At 39.1% G+C, this 17,357-nt stretch overlaps 1 protein-coding gene and 1 long non-coding RNA gene across 2 annotated transcripts in view; one reads left to right on the top strand and one right to left on the bottom strand.

Moving 5' to 3' along the window:
* prkar2aa (protein kinase, cAMP-dependent, regulatory, type II, alpha A) overlaps positions 1-14,850 on the top strand; it is a 28,023-nt gene extending 13,173 nt beyond the window's left edge. Inside the window, exons 2-10 of the mRNA XM_026913331.3 lie at positions 7,150-7,185; positions 8,775-8,908; positions 9,006-9,112; positions 9,922-10,075; positions 11,903-12,004; positions 12,897-12,971; positions 13,167-13,232; positions 13,428-13,566; positions 13,779-14,850. Coding sequence (XP_026769132.1) covers positions 7,150-7,185; positions 8,775-8,908; positions 9,006-9,112; positions 9,922-10,075; positions 11,903-12,004; positions 12,897-12,971; positions 13,167-13,232; positions 13,428-13,566; positions 13,779-13,903 — 938 coding nt within the window. The 3' untranslated portion in view covers positions 13,904-14,850. The remainder of the gene's footprint in view (positions 1-7,149; positions 7,186-8,774; positions 8,909-9,005; positions 9,113-9,921; positions 10,076-11,902; positions 12,005-12,896; positions 12,972-13,166; positions 13,233-13,427; positions 13,567-13,778) is intronic.
* Positions 14,704-17,331, bottom strand: LOC113526371 (uncharacterized). The gene is made up of 3 exons (XR_008302183.1): positions 17,143-17,331; positions 16,645-16,792; positions 14,704-14,817 (listed from the first exon to the last, which is right to left on the bottom strand). It is a non-coding gene; the product is annotated as an uncharacterized LOC113526371 (long non-coding RNA).
* Positions 17,332-17,357: the final 26 nt, after the last annotated feature.

The raw sequence follows: 17,357 nt of genomic DNA, 5'->3' as shown, positions 1-17,357 counted from the left end.
GTGTCGAAGCCACTGATTTAATTTCATGCTACTTTCGAAGTAACAAAAGTGTACTGTCTCTGGCACAGCCGACAGTGACTTAAACGTCAGTTTGACCCTTTAGTCTCCATCTGAATGAACTATGCAACTCTTTAAAGAGATGGCTTCAGTTAAAATGATGCCTGTTAACGACTCAAAGGCGAAAAACAACTGCAAATGAAAATAAATCCAAATCTGCTTCAGCAGAAAGGTTGGAATGTTTTTCGATGTTTTGTTTCTGGTGAATTAGGCAGAAGATAGCTAGAAAATATTATTACACAAATCATGATAGAATTTATTTATGAAGGTGAAAAAAGTGCTGAAAAGAAAAGTGAAAATGAGCTTCATTTATCTGAGATGGACAAATGATAAATTTATTAGCTAGACCACTGGACTAGTTTGAAACTCCCGTGTGCTGCCTGGTCCCATGTTTCAGTTACCCAAAATCTGACAAGGCCAAAAAGCATTACGTCAGGAATGACACAATGGGCTATACTGTTATAGGAAAATAATCAAGCAGGGGGGGTGCGATGTGGCCCAACGTGAAGCAGCGAACCATTACCACCTGAAGTGGATTATTTTTCTATAACAGTACATCCTGAAGTGTGTTATTCCTCTTATACCACAGCAGTTTGCCATCACAATTTGTATTTACACTTACATTATTGCAGCTATAGACAGTCATTAATTCCCCAGCCTCTCTATTTTTTTCCCTCTGGTTTGAAGTTAATAAGACAAAAAATGTGGCGTATCGTTTTTGCCAAGAATTTGCAAAGCACAAACTCTTCTGTCCTGAATACTTACAGAAAACTTACAGACTGCTACAAACTCTGACACTGAAGACTCCTTCCATAAATGCTAAATAAACAGAACATTTTTAACAGAACATTTATACCCTTTTCTTTGTTAAAAACACATTTTCTTAATCTGTTTATTATTAGGCAAAGATCATGTGAGTGTTCACCATACAAGTTCCTGTGAATTAGCAGTTACTGTAGAAACTATACCATCTTAGGACCAGTGCATTAATATAAACCTGTGATACTTTAAAGCCAGAACTACTGTCAGAGCTGCTGTTAGAAAATTAATTTAGAGCTTCCGATTCGAGAATTCAGCAGCAATGTGGTATAACACAGGTTTGATCAAGGGAATTGATCAAGTTTATGATCACGTAGAGCATGATATTGACGATATGACTGTTATGCTAGGAGAGTTTTTGGAACGTTTCATCAGTGTTTCCACATGCATGCGTGTTCCTGATTCTGAAAAGATCATCCATTCATGTTAATTAATCCACCTAATAAAAGCCATTCTACTGTCAACCTGATTGTAGCTCAGCTGATGATGGTTGAAACTACACATCTGCTGGGCAACTATTAACTTAAAAACGGAAAGCTTGGACCTAAAATTTGCATGTCCCGGGTTCTCAAGCTATTGATTTATCCACCCTGATTTATATTGAAGAAATTTCTTAAAACCAGTTATTCACAAAATTAACTTGATTGTGCATCCAGTTTATCTAAATCTCATTCAGTTGCAGCAACTGTTTTTTAGGTTCTAACACAATTAGTTGAGAAATCTTTCTTTGTCTGCTCCTTTTTTTTTCTTTTTTTTCCTTCTAAATCCCTTAACCCCTTACCAACACACACACACAAACACACACATGCACATACACACTGCATCTGTTGGTTTGTTTCTGACGTCTTGGACAATCTGATTAGTGGATGGGGCTCATTGGGATTGACGAAAAGATGGACAGAGCGGTTCAGGATACAATCTAAACCTTCGGCGGTGTGAGAAAAGCCGTCTGGACCTGGTTAAACATTCATCTCTTTCTACTGGGAGAACATTTACTTTTACACTAAAACATGAGGTTGTCGATGATGTTCTCACACAGTATGAGTCAGCTAAATTGTGCAAAATTTAATTATGAAAAATTACTAAATCTGATTGTCCTTGAGGCGCTCAAGCCGGAAATGTTCCGTGTAGACACAGAGATGTGGTATAACCTTGTCCAATCAGAGAGCAGATAAAGCAGACAAATGGTGGCCTTGTTTAATCACACAGAAGATATCATTTAGATGAACTGACCTTGCCTTGAACACATACATTAAGAGCTGCTTACTGATGCCCTTTTTCAGTTTAGAGATCCGCATTCTGTCTCAAATTGTACCACAGTGGTTAGTGAAATATTTTAGACTCTCCCACTTCATGTTGTTGGTCTTATATGGCCTTGTTTTTGTTTTACTGCAACATCCTTTTTGTACTCATCTACCCTTGGGTGAAGTTAAACTTGTCTATTGGTCAGTAAAGAGTTAAATCCATTGGCACACTACAGGACGACGCTGCCTTTTATGGCTCTAGTACGCAGTAAAGAAAGAGAAAAGGGGGAGGGAATGATGGAGGGCTGCTGTGTGTGACAGAATGGCTGGGGAAGTTCATGAGAGAGAAAGAGGACATAGGGACCTCAGGATTGATTGCAGGAAAAAGGAGGAGTGTGAGAAAAACAGAATCCAGTGGAAAAGTAGAACCTTTTTTAAGCGAAATGATTCCAATTTCCAAAAACATTTTTGAGATTTCTTAAATAATTTGGAATATAGAAATAAGAAGTGCATGGGGCAAATGTTTTACATTTTACATGTTAGAAAAATAAAGTGTGTGTGTTGTAATCAAAGTAGGCCTACTCAGGAGTTTGACACGAGAACACAGTGGCATAAAATATTATACAAGAAGAGAGAAGCTGTAAAGGTGTGTGCACTTCATTATTGTTCAGCTGCAGCAGTTTGAAATGTGACATGTAATTAATCATGCTGCTGCCTTACACTTTTCTCAGCAGTGTTTCTGTGTGTGTGAGAGAGACTCAGTTTGAATTCTAGTCTGTGTGTGAGAGAAAGAAAACTAATCTCTAGTCCCCTGGTTGTGGTTTGATTGCCGTCTCACATGACGTACACTTGTTTGTTTCTTTCTGTTTTTTCTCTCGCTCTCCCTAGTGCGTGCGTGCACACACACACACGCACACACACACACACACACACACACACACACACAAATATTAGACCCACATTCACTTTGACACTGAGCATTGCATCGTGGGTGAGGGAGGAGTGAGTTTAAGACCTGTTCTCCATCAAGGTGATGGACTCGCACAAGCATAAACAGGTTCTTTCTCAGTCTGCACTTGTACACGCCAGTGCACTTTGTGATATGGCATTCAAGTAGACAGATTGTGAAACGTTCACATGCGTGCGAAAGAGAATGAAGATCAGTTGTCTATTTTGTGCTATCATTGTTTGCTTCATTCCTATCTAACTATTAAACGCGTGCAGACAGTGTCATGTGGATTTTCATTGCTAATGGGGATTTTCCCTTCAAAATCATTTTTAAGCCTACGCTCTTAAAAATAAACGTTGTAGAAAAGCTCGTTTTGAGAGTGGCATTTTTTGTTTCTTAAAGAACATTTTGATGCCACAGAGAACTAAAACATTTTTTTCCACCATATAAAATAATGTGGAAGCGGCTTCGTGGTGGAAAAATAGTTCTTCCGTTTACTTTAACAACTAAAAATGGCTACAGAATAATGGACTAAAATGGGCTGGACTAATAATTAGCCCGGGACAAGCAGATTTCATGTCCAGGTTATCAGATTTTTATTTAGAGTTGTCCAGTGGACAACAACCAGAACAAGAAAACAAAATCTGCTCCTTGTTGACTTTTGCAAAACAAAAGTTTTGATTTTGTATGCATGTTTAAAACTTGATGTGCTTCACAGTGGTGTGATGTTTATAACTATAGAGAAAGCTACTGAATCCCAACATCTTCTGTCGTGGTGTCATGTAGCTGATGATAGATTGACTTTTACTAGGTGGCTTAATTAGCATGCATGTATGACAGACGCCTTTTCACAATCAGGAATACATGGGTATGTGGAAATACTGACGTAACCAAGCAAAATAAAGTTCAATGCAAAGCATATAACTCTCCTGCTTACTACATGCAGTCAAAACATCAAGGGAAAATGAAGATGCTAGCCAGACTTGAATAATATATTTTATGTGCAAGAGAGAACATGCCAGCTTTTAGCCAAAATGTTGGCCAACGACTTGCTCACTTTGTGTCGAGGGAGCAAACAGAAAATGCTACAGCAAGAGGATAATGATCTTAAACTTTCTTCTTTTTTTTTTTTCCCCCTTAGTCTGTATTAATGTACTGGACTAGCTAGTTTTCCATTTGTTTTGCATATTACATTAGTAACTCATTTTTAGCCTAGTCAAATAAGTTTCTGAGCAACAAAAACATAGACCTGGGCAGCACATTCCTGGTGGCATAACTAATAAATTTAGGATTTGTCCACGGCTGCTGAAGATAATAAGCTCTTTAGGGAACCAAAAATGGTTCTTCTATGGCATCCCTCTAAGGAACTTTGTCTGGTACTTTTATTTTTACAAGATTCTAGGGTAAGACTTAAGCCTAATTTGCACTGTGTTCATTCTTCATATGTCTGTATGCATGCTTCCTCACTGATAAAACTCCTGCATCTGTGTGGCCATGACTTACCACAGGATGTTTCCAGCAGCTTCCTTTACTACCGGATACAGAAGTCTGCATCACAAAGTGATACGATCTCATTACTGGATTATAGATGTGTTTGTAGAAGACTTCAGTCGCAATATGTTGGCATACTGGAATATAAATTGAGGCTTTATACTGGGGATAACTTTTATTGTAATGATCAGTTTAACCAGTCTGTGTGTTCACACGCTTTCGTTTGATTGGCTGTCTTTTTCTGTCTGTTGGGCTTTCGGTGAAGATAGTAGACGACAGATGGAAATGAAATCATAACCATAAATCATAATTGAAATTATGAGAGTCTCTTCCAAAGCATCCATCAGTTTGCAATTGTCAGAAGTATTGAAACCTTCTCTGGGTACACACAAACTACAAATACGGCATGCAGCAGCGGTTAAAAAACCGCTTGTAAAATCACAGCAATGTTTTCTGGATTGAAAAAGCCATCAGACCACCCTTGAATTTGTCGAAAAGCAGCAGGTATTTTGGACTGTATTTTTAAAGGGTAAGAGAAAGCAAAAATCATTAACGCCATGGAAACCTGCTGCCACAAGTCGATAAAATATGATTGAGCAGTCACAAGTTATTATCGTCGTTATTGTTGATGTTTAGAAAAAGGTACACTGTATGGCCAAAAGTTTGTGGACACCTGACCATCAAACCCATATGTGCTTATTGAACATCCCATTCTAGATTTAGTGCCCTCTTTGCTGTTATAATATTCTCCACTCTTCTAGGAAGGCTTTCCATTAGATTTTGGAGCGTGGCTGTGGGAATTTGTGTTCATTCAGCCACAAGAGCATTAGTGAGATCAGGCATTGATGTTGGGTGAGGAGGCCTGGGGTGCAGTCAGCGATCCAGTTCATCCCAAAGGTGTTCTGTGAGGTTGAGGTCAGGGCTCTGTGCAGACAACTCAAGTTCTTCCACACCAATTTTGGCAAACCATGTCTTCATCGAGCTCACTTCATACACAGGGGCATTGTCATGCTGGAACAGGTTTGGGCCACTTAGTTCCAGTGAAGGGAAATTTTAATGCTACAGCATACAAAGACATTCTATACAAATGTGTGCTTCCAACTTTGTGGCAACATTTTGGGGACGATTCACATAGGGGTGTGAGGGACAACTGTCTCTTCGCCATATAGTGCCGCTGTCCAGTTCATCAAGTGAGAATATATGTTAAAATCTCATTTGCAAAAATAGCATTATGGACTTGTGTGTTTATATATCTGCCCTTTTGCATATGTATACCTTGCTTTGTATTGCACATTTGTCCAGCTTCGGCCAGACTGATGGATGGTAGGGGTGTTGTTATGGTGATGAAGAGGTCTTCCTTGTGTTTGGTTGTCATGGCAACATCAGGCACGTGAGGTTGAAGCACCTCATTTTGTGACATCTGTGTACACACAAATGGCCGAATCGCTCAGGTAAAATTAACGTTAATGTTTTTCACGGGTCCAACAATCTGGACCCAACTAAACCTTTTTGGTTTTTTTGACACAAGGTTAAGGTGTAAAAAATACATTTTATATAGTCTTCTTTAGGAATGTTAACAATCATTTTATGTGCTAAATTTTCCTGAAGTACGACTACAAACGTGACCATATTTTGAGCCTAGCTAACTTTTAGCTAAAGTGGTTGTCATTATTTTTTTAATTTTTTTTTCAATTGGTGTATTAATCCCCATTCATAGGTTTTAACTATATATTTGCCTTTAATGTACAATAAAAAAAAAAAAAAAAAAAAAGTGCCATGTCATTGTTATGTTTGTGTTGATTTAAATATTGAGCCAAATAGTCGTAATTATCATTTTAGTCATTATCGTGCAGCCCTGCCCCAGAGGTTCACACATGATTACTTAAAAAATTCTTATAACCTGAGAGAATAGAATGAGAGCTAAATAGAAATTAAGCTTGCTTACACACACACACACACACACACAAGGAATTTGCAATCTCGCTCAATTTCTCTGAGAAATTAAGAGTACATTGTAAAATATATATATATATATTTTACTGTTACGTTTAGCTTTCTGATCAAAATGGAGGGGGGAAAAATGGTGCAACATAGATGTTTACCACAGTACTCCCACAAGAACTGTGTGTGTGTGTGTGTGTGTGTGTGTGTTCTCAAGGTTAGGTGAGTATTCCTAAGGCTCACTTTCACACTGTGGAGTTAATAGATTATAACAGCTCAGTGAGAAATACAGTGTAGTGGAAGGACGAATAGAAAGAGCGAGAGACCTCAAGGCTGGTACAGGCATGTCTCACTCTCTGTCTGTGTGTGTGCGCGCAAGCACAGTATCTTGCACACTCACCCTCTGCTACACTTTTTGGATTCAGGGGTTTCAACCGACCTTGCAGGCAGTTCAGCACGCCTACCTGGTAACCACAGAGACAAGTGGAAGATGTTTACATTCACCACAACTGCTGAGACACTGTGTGTGTGTGTGTGTGTGTGTGTGTGTGTGTGTGTTAATGCAAAGAGACAGTTAAATTTAATTAACACACACTCTCTCTCTCTCTCTCTCTCTCTCTTTCTCTCTTTCTCTCTCTCTCCTCACAGCGCCTCCCCCCAGCAGATTTAACCGGAGAGTGTCGGGTGAGTTCTTGACGTCATTGCCCTAATCATGCAGTTTAGAAAGTGTGTGAGAGTGACATGGTCTCGCTCTATCATTTTCTCCCAAGAGTGTGTATCTTGGTAATTATGCCCCTCCCTTTTAGTATGCTTACTGTTGTCTTGCCCAGCAGATTGATATTCTGTTATTGTAATATTAGTTAAGAAACACTTCCTATGAATGTTTGTCAGGTTTACACTACATAGTTTTACAGACAATATCAGGAGAGTTTTTAGTAAATAACCTGTACAATAGCTCTGTGTTTCCCACACTGTGTTGTACTTGAGTGGGCCAACAAAGTATTTTACTTTAAAAAAAAAAAAAAAAAAAAAAAAAAATTACAATATATTTTGTTACTTTGGTTGTAACGTGATCAAAACCTGGAGTCAGTAACATGAGTTCGGTTGTCAGCTTGTAACTTTGAATGGCAAAAAAGCTGATAAACTGCATGTGCAAATACATAGTGCAGAGCTACAGTCTATCAGAGTTCCTTATATTCAAAGCATATGCCCATGACCAGCCATCAGCAATAAAGTATAGAGTAATAAATCTGACATAGACTGACATACTTAAAGACTCTTGCTCCCCCATTGCACTGGTCAGTGGAATGATCCACTTCAACGTAGTCGTACAGCGCATTTTCACCAGAATGAGACTGATGGATAAAAGTATTCCAAATCAATATTAACTTCTTGTTTGCCTTGATATCTGATGACACAGCTGCCTCAGATTGCTTTGAACTTCCCAGAACTCCAACAGTTAATGAGTAGCCTCTCTTAGCCCGCACGCCTCTTTATCGGCAGGAAGATGATAAAAAAAACATTTACAAAAAAATGCTTCTCACATCCAATAATACACAACATGTTTGGTTCACTTCCTGCAGTCGATTCAGAGTTAAATTGCATTGCCACTGCAATCAGACTGCTCTAGAGTCTTCCCAAAACTGGACAGAAACTGCTTTTACACACTCGGCCTAGTTGTTTTTGTCCACACCTGAGTGTGATTACCGTGTTGTCACCTGCATAAAGAGCTGCAGCAAGGGATGAAAAACACAGCAGGGTTTGATTCAAATAGACTAAACACTGCATATGTGAAAGCTCCCCTAGGTCCAGTTAGTGGGCTTGTTATCAGAGTGAATGGTTATTTATCTGAGACAAATCTTTGACTGAAGTAATTGAAGAAATTTGCTCAGAAACTATAGGATTAATGAGCCTTAATGAAGCTGAAGTTTCATGCAGAAATTCAAGGTTAGGAAGATTATCCACCTCCACCTGCTCCTCCATCCTCCCCCTAGGTAGTATGTTCTTTTCTGTGGGAAACACTGTTCTGACTCAGAAATCGTGAGTACAAGAAAGAGTAAACCTAATCTACTCCTACCCTGTGGCTATTAGTCCAGCAGGATGTGCTTCTACACCCCCATTAATGGTTCTCCTAGCATTTACCACGGTATAACAGTGGTTAAGGGGCAGGAGATGAGCTGAGATGAATTTCTAGCCTCTCTTTTCCTGTGTCTTTATGAGAACAACTTGTCTAAGAGTGTCTTGTGTTTTTAACACTAATATTCTACTCCCAGTGTGTGCGGAGGCATTTAACCCTGATGACGAGGAAGACTCTGAGCCAAGAGTCGTTCACCCAAAAACAGATGAGCAAAGATGCAGGTTACAGGAGGCTTGCAAAGACATACTGCTGTTTAAAGCTCTCGACCAGGTATACACACACACACACACACACACACACAGTATTTATACAAAGTAATGTATGTACATCCTTATGCTCAACTCCTCCCCCTCTATGGTGTTAATAGGAGCAGTTTTCAGAAGTGCTGGATGCCATGTTTGAAGTGCTTGTGCAGCCACAAGAACACGTAATCGATCAGGGAGATGACGGGGACAATTTCTACGTCATTGAAAGGTAAGTGTGTGTCAAAGAGGTTTTAAAAGCAGTATAAAAAAAATAAAAAAAATTTTAAAAAAAAGTAAAAATGACACATACTTCTGAGCCACAGAGATTATTTTATCCCATTTGTGGACCATTTAAACATTTTGTGTTAGAACTGTAATGCTTTTTATTCTTATTATTCTTATGTAACAGTTCTGCACTGTAGAACCCTGTTTTTCCTTTTAATGTCATTTCTCCTACAAAGAGTGGAAATATATATTTAAGCAAAAAATGCAAATGGATACAAAAAATAGAGGGCGTTGTCCCCAAAAAATTTTTGATTGAATATAGTAGTGTATAAATGGAAACACCCTTTATCACTTGAAGCTCAGTATGGTCTTGATTATGATTAGTTCTCATCAAATCATCAAATTCATGTCTTTAGTTCTGACATAAACTTCATTCCTTTCTGTACCTTTTTTCAAATTTCTTAATTCATCCACTTTACTTTCTCCTGCCTTTCTCCTTTGGATGGGTTGAAAAGTATGGGATATTCTCTGAACTTTCCTTCATTAATATGCATTAACATTTAGAAATGGTTGCCAGCTGACGCTGTGTGGGAGTGGGCTTTGTTTCTCCACTCAGCCTAATTCCTAACTCCAACATCCCTCGAACAATACAGGAACATTTCTCCCAACTGTGGTTCCTATTACATATCTAGACCTGAACCCCGGACCATGTTGAAATGGTGCTTGTCAGATGGGAACAACAGAACATCACAAACTTAAACCTTGGAGAAATGTGTTGTGCCAGTGCTAAGTGGCGTTTTGTGTCTGTTGCAGGGGCGTGTATGATATTGTGGTGCAGAAGGATGGCGTGGGCTGCTGCGTTGGTCAGTACGATAACAAGGGCAGCTTTGGAGAGTTGGCGCTTATGTACAACACACCTCGTGCTGCTACCATCATCTCCAAGCAGGAGGGGGCCCTCTGGGGACTGGTGTGTGTCTGTGTGTGTGTGTCTGTGTGTGTGTGTCTGTGTGTGTGTCTGTGTGTGTGTCTGTGTGTGTGTCTGTGTGTGTCTGAGAAGGAGATAATGTCATTGTGTCACAGTTCTGACCTACAGCACCACCAAGTGGGTAGTTGAACTTGACATACTACAGTGTAACTTGATTGTTGGTTGAGTGTAGCCTATAATAGCAGGTTGAACACACACCGTTTAGCTAACACAAAACCTCAAGGTTACACAGTGAAGCACAATGACTAGGTTTACCTTACGTGCAAGAATATAATTCATTTATTTGAGTCTTGCAAGTCATTTTCATTTGATAAAGTGTTTAAGTCCAAGGTGACTGCATGTTGTGGTGGCATTAAAGTTATAGTTTGTGCTGCAGTCTACTCTATTTTACTCAGGTTAGACAGCGATTCCCCTCATATTCCTGATTCTGGAAATATTGTCTAGCATCTTATAAAGCTAATTAATATGCCTAGTAAAAAAAAAAAAAAAAGTCCCTACCAACACATTGACCACATCATCTGTGTGTGAGGTGCAGCAGGTGGCAGGATTTAAGAGTCACACACTCCAGTGCATCATGGTGCTTAGCATCACAGAGAAATATATAAACCAGCTGAGTTATTTAAACAAGCTTATCAAATTAGGTTTTCTTTTGTGAAAGTAGAATTTTTTTTTTTGGGGTTGTTGGATAAGTAAAGTTTAAAAAAAATAAATAAAAAAAATACACTGGGGACAGTTGTATCAACAGCTTACTAAACCTGTTTGTCCACTGGTCAAGTACGAATGTGGACTAGATATGTAATCTGCTTGTCCCGGGCTAGCAAGTTGTCCAAAAATTCAATCTGAAAATCCTAATTTATGTATTTATTACACTGAATCCCAACCAAATATTTTTCATGCAAGAAGCGGCATTTATTGTCCGTGCTATCTTGACAACATAAAGCCTGCAAGCTGTCAAAATCCTTAAGTAGCTAATGCTAGCTCAGCACTGTCCTGTTTGTGCTATCAACAATTGTTAAATTAGGTCTGTTGTCCTCATTAAACAAAAAAAATCAAGAAGCTGTTATTGTTAAATATTAACAGTTAATATTTAAGTTGACAATATTGACAGTAATCAAACTCATTTTTTTCTCTCCCCAATTTGGTCACGTGTCACTTCCCAATCACCAGCCAGCTCTCCCCTATTACACTACAGCTACCAAGCGGGAGAGTGAAGGCTGTTTCCAATGCACGTGAAACCAGCCTGCTGCATACTGCTGCCCATGCTGCATCACAGGATAGTGTAACACCCTCAGAGGAAAGCTTTATTTGCTATCTTCTATATGCATGAGCTCATAGACACCCACATTTGGCTAGAGTGTTGCTGTCTTTGACGGGGAGAGGGAGTATTCTGTCCCTCCAATCCAGAGAGCATGGCTAGTTTTGCTCCCTTGGCTCTCGGCCATAGATGGCTGTGGCATCGTCAGGATTCAAACTAGCGATCTCTTGATCTGTTCAGATGTAGGTGTACATATGAAGGTTTTTGATTCTGTTTCCAGATCACTGGACTGCATGTAAACATGGCTAATACTGTTTCAGGTCACTGTTTGTGAATAGAAGCTAGTGGAGGGAGGACTAGAATTATTATTGTAATCATTTAATACTGCATACTGATAGCATTACTGCAATACTTAATACTGACATTCAGCAAGTGCCACGTCTTTAGATGAAACAAGTCCAGTTGCTGCAAAACTGGGAGATCTGAATTGATTAGAACAGGAAAATGTGTAATATTATCTATCGTGTGTGTGTGTGTGTGTTTGTGTGTGTCAGGACCGAGCAACATTCCGTAGGCTGATTGTGAAGAACAATGCGAAGAAGAGGAGGATGTATGAGAGCTTCATTGAGTCTGTGCCACTCCTCAAATCTCTGGAGGTAAATAATAAATTCTTCAGTTGAGGCAGTGAAATTTGTTGTTGGTGTTTGCTCGTGTCTTAAACAAGTATATAAACAGGTATTGTGTAGCTACATCTGATAAAACTGACTTTGATGTCGTCTTCTGGGTCTGTTATCCAATCCTCATGCAATGTAGGATGGAAAGTTTCTACTGCAGAACTGATGTGTAACAGACTGTGTTCTTTTTATAGTTAATTTAGCAGTTGGTCTACTTTATTGCCTTATATGGGAATGTTTGCGTCAGTCTGTGCTACTAGTGATCCTCTTGAGTGACCAGGGCTGAAGTTAATTACTTCCAGCCACTAGTTAAAGGGATAAATCAGTCCTGAGAGGATTAAAGTAACACATAAATTTAACCATATGGTGTTACTGACAAATAAATATTTAAAATTATAAATGATATGAAAAAGATGCAGACATCACATGATTTTAATGCATGTATATGCAGACTTGAATAAATAAACATTTTATTTGCAATTACATTTTTTGATTCAGTGGTGTCTAATTCATTTAATTATGTATTTTTTTTATAGTCTGTGTACACATTTAGCTTTTAATGTTCAATGAGAATTAAGAGCTGCGTTATGTACAGCATGAAAGGAAAACCTGTGTTTTCTGTTGTTTTAAAATGGTAGAAGTGCTGTTAAACTCTTTGTAGGAATTGAGACTTGAGTAATGTTAATTGTAATTTTAGAATTGAGCAAAATATTGCTAATTATCATTTTGTCTATTATACTTGATCATATTTCTGATATACATTATTAGTGTACATTAACCTGTAATAAGACCCATTGTAATGCCCTCAAATTAAAAGCATACTGTACTACTAACATCTTGATGATGCTTCCTTCTCTCTCTCTCTCTCTCTCAGTTGTCTGAAAGAATGAAGATTGTTGACGTTTTGGGGGTGAAGACTTTTCAGGATGGAGAGAGGATTATCATGCAGGTACGTGATAAGTGTACACTTGTATAAACAAGCTTGAACATCATGCCTTTGTTGCTCTCAGAAGAAAATCTGCATTAGTATACTGTGTACGTGCCATTGGAATAGTTGTGCTATTGCTTTTAAACACTATGATCTCTTTGACTGGGTGATGTTTTGTTCAGTATTGTTTAATTGAACAGGACTGTTGTTTTTTAGGGCGATAAAGCAGACTGTTTTTACGTTGTTGAATCTGGGGAAGTGAAGATCATGATGAAGAGCAAAGTAAGTTTGTTTTCATCTTTTCTTTTATTAAGGAAGCACAAAATGTCTATTTTAAAGTCACCATGAATCTTAAAGGCATGTTGGTTCAGCATTGAGTTCCAGGTATTATATTTGTAGAATACGTTTACTGGTTTGATGAGGGAACAGAAGAACTGTGTTGAATAAAGAATTGACACAATTATTTCTCTTTTTCAGACAAAAGCAGACAGACAGGATAATGCCGAGGTAGAAATTGCTCGCTGCACTAGAGGGCAGTACTTTGGAGAGCTTGCACTTGTCACCAACAAACCACGGGCTGCCTCAGCTTACGCCGTTGGGGATGTTAAATGCTTGGGTAAGTGTCTATGAGGTGCATGTGTGTGTGTGACTGCTTCTTCATATACTGACAATGAACATTCCTGTGGTTTTAAGTTTAACTGTATATATTTACTGTACCTCTAACCCAAGCAATTTCAAATAACTGATTCTTTGTCAAAGCAGTAATTGTTTCTTTAAGACATTTCTTAAACGGTATGCTTGGCATTAATGCGTGTGTGTTTTTTGCAGTGATTGATGTGCAGGCATTTGAGCGCTTGCTGGGCCCGTGTATGGAGATCATGAAGAGGAACATTGCTCATTATGAAGAGCAGCTGGTGGCTCTGTTTGGCTCCAGCATGGATCTCAGAGACTGACAGAGACTGGCCGTGCCTTACACACCTCACAGACAAACTCCACATACATGCATACATGAACACTTAAGTAATCTAATACATATAGTTTATATAAACACCACCACAATTTGTAGGCACACACTCCTTTTTATGTTCAACTCCTGACCCAGAAGAGACACGCAATGAAAATTTTTCTCTCTGTCCTCTGTTTTTCTTGCACCCTCAAATCTTCCCTCCAATCCCAACACGCTCCCCCACTCTCACACACTCACGCAAACACACACCTGCTGTCTCTACATTAGTCTCTGTGTCAGCTCTCTGGTGTAAAATGGGAGCATTACGCGTCCTCGAGCTGTGACCCTCAACCAACTTCAAGCAGCAAGGACAGCCGTGCGGACACCAAAACACACTTGCACACTTGATCGTGCTTCGGCATACTTGCAGAACACACACAATGCAACAAGTAAATCCAGCCAAGGACCCATTCCTTCCCATGGACATACACTTAAAAGAAAAAAAAAACTTCAGAGGACATAAAGTAATGCAGAAAGAAAGGAAGCCTAAAAACTGAACTAAAAATGCAAAAAAAATATATATGGTTGAACAGAGAAGTTTTAGAAACATTTTATGACAGTGCAAAGCTTTGATTAACACTTATTTAAATAAGACTTGTTTCCTTTTCTGCTATTGGTGCGTTGAGTTAGTGCTGGTGGTATCCACGGTGACCAATGTTAGGTCCTCGTCTTGCTCACACAAACTCCATGTATGGTATTGATTAATGTATTATTAATATTATTATTATTATTACAACTACTACTATTGTTGGATTTTTTTTTTTGTTTTGTTTTGTTTTTGTTTTATTTTCGGCTTTATTGGAGAATGTGCAGCAGAATCTAGTGCTTATTTCTTCTCTTGGTCATTCTGGATGAGTTGTTCTGAAAAGTAAATAAAGAAAAACATTTTGTTTACATGTTCTGATTCTTAAATTGCTCTTCATATGTCACATGCCCATTATCTAAGTTGAAAAGGGTCAAGGTGATTTGCATGTATCAAGTTCCTGGACTGCTTTTTATTCTATGGTGCAACGTCATAAATGTAAGAAGTAACCAGTGTATCTGTGCTGGGAAGGCGGATATTCAATGTTCAGTAAAGATGCTGCCATAGATTGGAGGGTAAAAAGAACTGAATACAGAGCGCCTGCTTCAACACCCAATACCGATACCTGATCTGTTTGTCATTCTCTGTTTCCATCATTGGTGAATAAGATCCCAAGGTGCTTAAACATCACCAGGGACTCCAAAGGTCTCTTCCCTCACCTGAAGGGAGCAACTTATGCTCCTCCGGGGGAGAATTATGGCCTCAGATTTGGAGGTGATGATTTTCATTATGGCAAAATGCTCAAGTGCATCTTGGAAATCCAAGAGCTCATCGTCTGCAAATAACATGGATGTTACTTCTAGCCCCTCATACTGGACACTTCTTCATCCTTGGCTGCATCTTGATATCCTGTTCATGAAAAGCACATGTTTCCCAAGAATGCAGATGCAGCTCTCAGTGCAATCATAAAGAGGCTGGATCACACATAGTAGTGACCCAGATACCCTTTAATCCCACAACAAATGTTGAGAAACACAGTCATATGCCTTCAAATCCACAAAATACACAGACTGGATTAGCATTCTCCCTCACAAAGCCGTGCAAGTGTAATGAGCTAGAGCACTGCGTGGAACCCAGATTGTTGCTCCTGAATCCTAGGGTCATTAATCGGACAGTATCCTCTCCTGAGCCCTGGTATAGACTTTTCTGGGGAGGTTGAGGAATGTGATTCTCCTATAATTGGACATGCCCTCTGGTCCACTTTTCTTTTTTTTTTTTCTCTTTCAAATAGGGATCCCTATCCCAGTCTGCAGTCCAAGGGCAATGCCCTAGATCTCCATGCAACACTGAAGAGGCGTGTTAGACATGTTAAACACATGACCCCTACCTTGTCCAGTGCCTTCACCATCTCAGGATTAATCTCCTTCACCTCTGTGGCTTTGCTACTATGAAGGTTTCTAACTGACACAGTAACCTACATGATATCATAACAGAGATACTCTAGAACACCACAGATTCATGGTACTGCCTCCTGAAGGTACTTTGAGGACATCCTGTGTTAAGGACTTCCTCAAAGTACTCCTTCGAGGTCAACATTTCCCCACCATTCAGTTTTTAAAAGGAATGTGTTTAATGATGTGCTTAGGTATTAGATCATCAGTCTAAACATGTTTCTACAAACAAATGTATTTTTCTTTACTTAATTTCTTTATATCTTTGCTAAAAATGTAGGTGTATGCCCCAATTCCACTTTTTCCATTAGTGACATTGATTAAGAGCCCTGAGTTTCTGCAAGCATGAGTGCTGATTGGACTGGGGATCTCCAAATGTTCAGAAACAGCTCTGGGTCTAGATAATTGTCCATTGTCCTGTGTACGTAGACATCTCAGGAACCACCCTAATAGGACCTCAACTTGTTAGCATGCCCATGACTGCTGGACGTTTAATTATATGAAGTGCACTGTAATAATAAAGTATTATGTACAAGAAGGAGGAAAAGTTAAAAATGACAGATGTAAGCTGAAAAGTAATAAAGGTGTTGATATTGAGACTATGTGATGTAATGCTGGTTTGAGTCTTGAGAAGAAGCAGAACATTTTTGTAAGCAGTAATCCTAAGTTAATAAAACAACATTTCTAATATATTAAGGAAGTTATTTGTTTTACCTGAAGAAAGCCAGGATGGCACAATGGAGGACGGGGTAGTTCTGCTGCCTCACAGCTTCAGGGTGTTCGGTTCAATCTTGTGTGCGGAGTTTTGCATGTTCTCCCTGTGCTCACACAGGTTTCCTCCGGGTTCTCTGGTTTCCTCCAACTGTCCAAAAACAGGAAGGCAGATTGTCTAAACTAAATTGCCTGTGTGTGCTCCAGATCCCCTGCAACCCTGATGGAGCGGTTACTGAAGATGAATGAAAAAAAAAAAAAAAGTGTACAGATAAAATCAAACAATTATCATTGGTATTAATTACATTACACGTATCAAATGTGTTGTTTAACGAATTAAACATTAGCTAATTTTCCCCAATTTTCCTCAGAGAAGCTCCCACAGGGGGAAAAAGACATGTTTGTAAAATTTGTGACTGTAATGTTTGTTTATCTGGATGTTCAGGAAGATATTCACTGCATATCACTGTTATCATGAACCTGTGATAATAAAACATTTACTTTCTACAAAAACAATTCGATTTTTGATTATTGACGTTTTAGCAAGACTTCTAGGCAATGAACACTGGTCATCATGAGGAAAAAACTCGGAGGAAGTGCATATGATTTGGAGCGGCAATGAAGCCACCAAGCGGCTAGAGGGCGCTGTGGTGCAGTCTCCGTCTCAGAGCGCCGCTCTTCTGCACACACTCGCCTCCAGGCGGCTAGAGGGCGCT

The sequence above is a fragment of the Pangasianodon hypophthalmus genome, chromosome 8, assembly GCF_027358585.1.
Source record: "Pangasianodon hypophthalmus isolate fPanHyp1 chromosome 8, fPanHyp1.pri, whole genome shotgun sequence".
Taxonomy (NCBI): Eukaryota; Metazoa; Chordata; class Actinopteri; order Siluriformes; family Pangasiidae; genus Pangasianodon; species Pangasianodon hypophthalmus.
The sequence above is the reverse complement of the archived record's forward strand: the minus strand, read 5'-3'. Positions and strand labels throughout refer to the sequence as shown.